The sequence below is a fragment of the Gekko japonicus genome, unplaced genomic scaffold (genome assembly GCF_001447785.1).
Source record: "Gekko japonicus isolate JY-2015 unplaced genomic scaffold, Gekko_japonicus_V1.1 scaffold181, whole genome shotgun sequence".
In the NCBI taxonomy this organism is placed as follows: domain Eukaryota; kingdom Metazoa; phylum Chordata; class Lepidosauria; order Squamata; family Gekkonidae; genus Gekko; species Gekko japonicus.
Window position 1 is genome coordinate 852,727 of NW_015171507.1, and position 6,572 is coordinate 859,298.

A 6,572-nucleotide genomic window follows, 5' to 3' on the forward strand; every position below is an offset into this window, starting at 1 on the left:
ACAGAGCATCACTGCCCCAGACATAAGAACATAAGCACAGCCATGTTAGCTTAGACCAATGGCCCATCCAGTCCAACACTCTGTGTCATACAGTGGCCAGGGGCCTTCAGGAGGTCCACCACTGGGGCCAGAACTCCAGAAGCCCTCCCACTGTTGCCCCCCCCAAGCACCAAGAAGACAGAGCATCACTGCCCCAGACATAAGAACATAAGCACAGCCTTCTTAGCTTAGGCCAATGGCCCATCCAGTTCAACACTCTGTGTCATACAGTGGCCAAAACCCAGGGGCCTTCAGGAGGTCCACCAGTGGGGCCAGAACTCCAGAAGCCCTCCCACTGTTGCCCCCCCCCCAAGCACCAAGAACACAGAGCATCACTGCCCCAGACATAAGAACATAAGCGAAACCATGTTAGCTCAGGCCCATCCAGTCCAACACTCTGTGTCATACAGTGGCCAAAACCCAGGTGCCATCAGCAGGTCCACCACTGGGGCCAGAACTCCAGAAGCCCTCCCACTGCTGCCCCCCCCCCCAAGCACCAAGTAGACAGAGCATCACTGCTCAAGACAGAGTGTTCCATCTATACCTTGTGGCTTAAAGCCACTGATGGGCCTCTCCTCCACAGGTTTATCCAATCCCTTTTTTGAAGCTGTCTATGCTTGTAGCTGCCACCAGTTCCTGCAGCAGAGAATTCCACATGCTAATTACTGTTTGGGTGAAGGAGTACTCCCTTCTATCTATTCTAAGCCTACTGCTTATTAATTTCATGGAGTGCCCACAAGTTCTTGTATTGTGAGACAGGGAGAAAAGTACTCCTTTCTCTACCTTCTCCATCCCATGCGTAATAATGAAACTTGCTGGGAGATCTTGGTCTAAAAACACACCATCAGGCCCAAACTTGTCTCACAGGGATAATCTCCTCCATGCGCACCTCTCTGGGATTCTCAGTTGGGGTAGAAATTAATACAGCAAGAGCTGACTTTGATCCCTTCAGATAGATACCTCCTGGGCCTAGGCCTTGAAACCATGGTAAGCCACGGGTCCTCAAAGTTTCCTCACTAATAATAATTGCATTCTGTTGAGTTGTGGCCAACTCATGATCAATGTTCCCTCTAAGCTGTGGAGTCTTGTGAGCAAAAATTCTGCTTTGTGAGCTACCAGCATTAAAGTTGTGAGCGAGCGATTTGTCTGCTGCATAAATCAGTTTGCTTTGGAACCATCCTTCCTGAGCTAAGACCAAAATCTGTGAGCCGGAGGTTAAAAAAATGTGAGCTAGCTCACACTAACTCAGCTTAGAGGGAACATTGCTCATGATCATTGTTCCCTCTAAGCTGTGGAGTCTCGTGAGCAATTATTCTGCTTTGTGAGCTGCTGACATTAAAGCTGTGAGCGAGCGATTCGGCTACTGCATAAATTAGTTGGCTCTGGCACCATCCTCCCTGAGCTAAGACAAAAATGTGTAGCCGGAGGCTAAAAAACTGTTGAGCTAGCTCACACTAACTCAGCTTAGAGGGAACACTGCTCATGATGACCCCAGGACTGTTGGGTTTTCAAGGCAAGAGATGGGTAGAGGTGGTTTTCCATTGCCTGCCTCTGCATAGCAACCTCTGTCTACCTTGGTGGTCTCCCATCCACATACGAACCATGCTTACCTTCCAAGGTCTGATGAGATCAGTGAGGCTGGCCTATCAGGCTGCTGCGCTGTCCGTGAGCATCACCAAAACAGAGATTCCGGGATCCTGAATTTCCCTTCCTCTCCTCTTCCACGTGGCAAGGGGATGGTCAGTCCCACCACTTCCCCGAATGCTTCGTTCCATGCGGTCGGAGAAGACTCTCCGAGAAGTTAGATCCAGGTGGTGAGCCGTGTTAGTCTGAAGCAGGGGAACAAACTTAGAGTCCAGTGGCGCCTTTAAGACCCACAAAACTCATACCTTGAATAAAACCTTGTTGGTCTTAAAGGTGCCACTGGACTCTAAGTTTGTTCTCCTAGAAGTTGTTCATCCGCCTCATCTTCTCAATTCACACCCCACTGGTTTGGTTCTCTGTGCGTTAAGGGGCACACTTGCCCTCCTCCTTCTTCCGCCTTTCGGGGGGCTGATGTTCCTGGAAGCGCTGCAGTCGGGTCTGTCTGCTCTCTTTCTGGCCTGGGCCCCTCCAAACCTAGCATTTACAAGGGCCGTGGTCACACTGGTGGCTTGGCGCGATATGGTGCCGCCTCTAATTGAACCGGTTTAAAGTGTTGTGGGGCATGTCAGCCACACAACACACCCTGCTGCAGGTTACCCATGGAGACCTCCTGTGGTAAAGCATCCCCATTATTGCAGCGCCTCAGCCATGGAGCGCACTGCAAAGGGTTTTCCAAAATTCATGCACGTGCATAATGCACACATGCGCGCACATGTGTGCTCATGTGCTTGCACGCTCATGTGCACAGAGGCAATTAAAAAAAAAACCACCTCCCTAGTGGCAGAATGGATCTACGGGTTCAGACTGCCAAATCTGTTCTGCGCACACTCCCCCGCGTTCAGACATCCGGCCGTGCGCAATGACTGCGGGGGGAACCCAAAACACCACTTGTGATGTGGTGCCTTTTTAATGCGGCTCCAAGTCATCCTGTGATGGGATACGTATGGCTGGGGAACCTGACAGATATGGCTGTCTGACTGCGCCCATTTGATTCGGAGGGGAGGAGTGGGTGTGTCGGGCCAAACTTCCTGTGTGATCACAGCCAAGGTAGCGGCAGCAGCAGCAGCAGCGTCTGACTCTTACCCTGTATCAGGGTTGATCCATCAGCTGCTGGACTGATGTGACATTGCCACCAAATCTTGCCTGGAAATTTTAAGTTGAATTTGGAAGTTTTCAGCTTGGAGACACACACACCCTCCCCAAATCAAGGATGTTCCAAGGGGAGCAAAAGAGTTTTGATAACAATTGTAAACTCCCTCACTAGGGTTTTGCCCATCCCTAGTTTGGAATGGCATAAGAACATAAGAGAAGCCAATGTTGGATCAGGCCAGTGGCCCATCCAGTCTAACACTCTGTATCACACAGTGGCCAAAAACACCAGGTGCCATCAGGAGGTCCAGCAGTGGGGCCAGGACACTAGAAGCCCTCCCACTGTTGCCCCACCCCCCAGCACCAAGAATACAGAGCATCCCTTGCCCCAGACCAAGAGTTCCTACCTATACCTCGTGGCTAATAGCCACTGATGGACCTCTGCTCCATATGTTTATCCAACTCCCTCTTGAAGCAGTCAGTGCTTGTAGCCGCCGCCACCTCCTGTGGCAGGGAATTCCATGTGTTAATACAATACTGTGCTATCCAAAGAAGCACGATGGGTAGCCGTTACTAATATCAAAGTGCCATTACAGTTTCCCAGCGCAATGTAAACAGGACCCATGCACCATTTTGGAAAGGTGGAAGGATCGTGACTCAGTGGCTAAGCCTCTGCTTGGCTCTCAGTAGGTCCCAGGTTCAATCCCCGGCATCTCCAGTTTAAAGGACCAGGCTGTAGGTGATGTGAAAGACTTCTGCCTGAGACAGCCGCTGCCTGTCTGACTAGACAATGCTGACCCTGATGGACCAAGAGTCTGATTCTGCCAAAGGCAGCTTCCATGTGTTCATGTGTACCCTGAGAAATCTCAAATAGTCAAGCAATAACTAGCAAGGATGTTTTTCCAATTGCCGTCGAAGGCTTCTGTTCTTTGCACCAAACGGCTTGCTGGCCCTCGAACCCAGCTGTGCAAAACTCATTAAAGCAGATTGTGTTACGTGTGTGCCGCTCTGCGGGCCAAGCCTCCTCCAGGGTGTTGGCAAAGGCTGTGCGCCACACCCAGCGTTTAATCTTTTTATACACAGAGCTGCAAATTCCTCAGCTGCTGCTGGTTGCGCCTCAAAGATCTGGAAGCAGCAAACCATGCAAAACCCCAGCGGCAACCTGGCAGCGAGGGGCGTTGCATCTTCCAGATTCTTTGAAGGCCGGGCTGGCTTTCACGGTCTGTCAAGGATGCTGCTGCACACTGGGTGTGCAATAAAAACGTGTGCATAAACTTAACCGAGATGCGTCTAAGGTATCGATTTGGGGGACTTGTGGAGGTAACTTTTAGAAAACCTATTACAGTCCTGGGGAAACGTACAAGGGGCCACCTTTACCTTAACCACACAGCCCTTGTGTTTGATAGTGAATAACACAAGGACTTTGTCTCACATGTGTGATAGGAATTTTGCGCCTTCTGGACGCACACCAGCTCATGTCTGTTTGCGCACCACGGCCTGCAGGGAGGAATGGCTGTAGCCTCCCCCACTGCTGTTTTTGTGTTCTTAAACTGCCTCATGGAACTCCTATGAGCTCTGTTGCAAAATTTATGTGTCGTAAGTAAAGTGATTTTTACAGTGGAGCCAATTACAGCTCCGTGGGTCAGTTTGAGAATGCGAAAACAAACCTGGAGGGCTTTGTAATGTATTAATGGAGACTAAGACACAGAAGTTTTGCCAGTTTAAACCCCAAACCAGATAATAAAAACAAAAAAAAACCCATACAGGTAAAAAAAAGCTGCAGTCTTAAAAACCTCTGGATTTATTCACTGCACAAGCTCTAGCATCAGTTGATTGGAATAAGTCCTCCCTAGCCATTGACTTACTTGTTGAAGTGCTATGGAATGCTTAAAAACATTCCAACTTCTCAGGAGTTTAAAAAACCTGTCAGCACCCAGAGTAGATAAGGCTTGTGCTGATCGGTGGGAAAGTCTTTAGCAAGAAAAAGGAGTAGCCGGCTGTATTGAGTTTACACTATGTGCATGGGAGTAGCATGAGAATGATTTGTGTGAGCAGTGTGTCTGAGCATTTAGAAAGTTCCAGGTTTGGTACCTCCAGTTAAGGTGATGGATTGAAAGTCCTCTGTCTGGGACCCTGGAGAACAGGTACTGGTCAGGGTAGACAAGACTGACATTGATAGACCTACAGTGTCACTCAGTAAGGCAGTTTCATGTGTTAATTTATGTTTTTGATTGGATGTCTTTTATACATTACCTGCCAAAGAGATGGGATGGGTTAGGACTTAAAACGTAACAGTGAACACGGAAAAGCATGCCTTCATGTGACTTTGTGCCGCTTTGTGTATGTGCATAGGTGCAACTCTGAGGTAAAATATGGCTCCGAGCGACATTACAAGGACGACATATTCTACTGCCCGATCCCCACGGTCACCACCTACAGCGAGACCGTCATCGCTGCCCCCAATTGTACGTGGCGGAACTACAAGTCTCAGCTGATCTTCGAGCCACGCCAGAAGCCCCTCCGGTTCCAGAGCACAACGATCATCTTCCCCAAACACGCAAAGAACATTTACCGGACCACTCTCAACTATAGCCTGGGATGTGCCAAGCGCTGGTTTGCCTCGAGCGTGCAGCTAGAGCTCTGCGAGGAGAGCAGCCCCTGCCTCATCTACACGGGGAACCTTTAAAACAGTATTCCGCCTGCCAGGGGGAGCTCGTAACCAAAACGTAAGGCTTAGGCCTGCAGTGGAGGCAAAGCCCTTTCAAGACTGCCAGTCTTTGGCTGAGGCCCTCTGTTCGCCACCAGCCAGGGCCATTAATTTTTACACATGGCCTTGGCGGTACACAGTTCGATCACCCACCCACCCCCCGCTCTGAGAAGAAGCCAAAGGAGAGATTTGTCTTCGTATTCAAAGCGGCTAAGGGCTGGGGTTTTTGATTCTTCTCACTGTGAATCCGCTCTGTTCAGTTCACACTTAAATGCAATCTTAAAATCCTTCAGGTGCCTTAAAAAGTGCTGTTCTTATACTCTTGTGAAGGCCTCTCCGTAGTGTGTAAGATGTCCCAAGCATTTCCTTGGAGAGGATGGTTACGTCAGAGACAACAGTTTCACTGACTCAAGACATCAGAGACATCGTGGTGAGCCATACGGAACATTGGTCGCATCCTGGTTAGGATGGCCATGGTCATGGTTGACCCATAAATAACTGGCCATGGATGTGATAAGGGATAGGGAAATGGACGTTTTTGTGCAGTTGTTGAGGTGTCGCCGAATCAGGAACCAGCTGTCTATGTTTGCCTTAGGAAATAACTGCATACTTAGAAAAAGCCAAGAACGGGATTCTTTTTCTAGGGTAGCTGTGACACATAAGACAATCTTGGAAAGCTAAGTGTAATGTTGTATAGGGTCAGAGTTTTCAGGTGAGCTCGTTCCTGCAGGAGGCTGTGTTTTCGACAATCATTTGCTCTAAATAATTGTAAACCAGCAGCTTTTAATAGCAGTGTATAGGACCAAAGGGTTTTTAAAAAAAAATGCTTTGTGATAAAGGACTGTAAAACTCACAGCAGGGTTTCCCGAATGCAGAGCTTGGTTCTGTGGGAACATGAGGAGGTGGGGGAAACTGGATTTGCTTGGACTTGTAGTGTCACAAACCTAGCCTGAGGTAAATGGATAGGGCAGGAAGAGAGTGTATGAAAATGCAGGAAAGGGGGAAGGGACTTGAAAGTTGTGGCTTAGTTACACATGGAGCGCAATTAAAGGAAATAATGCGCATCGTTCACAGCAATGGTTCAGTTGCTGTT

The 6,572-nt window shown here is 49.0% G+C and overlaps 1 protein-coding gene across 1 annotated transcript in view; it reads left to right on the plus strand.

Moving 5' to 3' along the window:
- LOC107117216 (filamin-interacting protein FAM101A-like) overlaps positions 1 to 5,744 on the plus strand; it is a 34,516-nt gene extending 28,772 nt beyond the window's left edge. The window contains exon 3 of the mRNA XM_015419295.1: positions 5,125 to 5,744. Coding sequence (XP_015274781.1) covers positions 5,125 to 5,458 — 334 coding nt within the window. The 3' untranslated portion in view covers positions 5,459 to 5,744. The remainder of the gene's footprint in view (positions 1 to 5,124) is intronic.
- Positions 5,745 to 6,572: the final 828 nt, after the last annotated feature.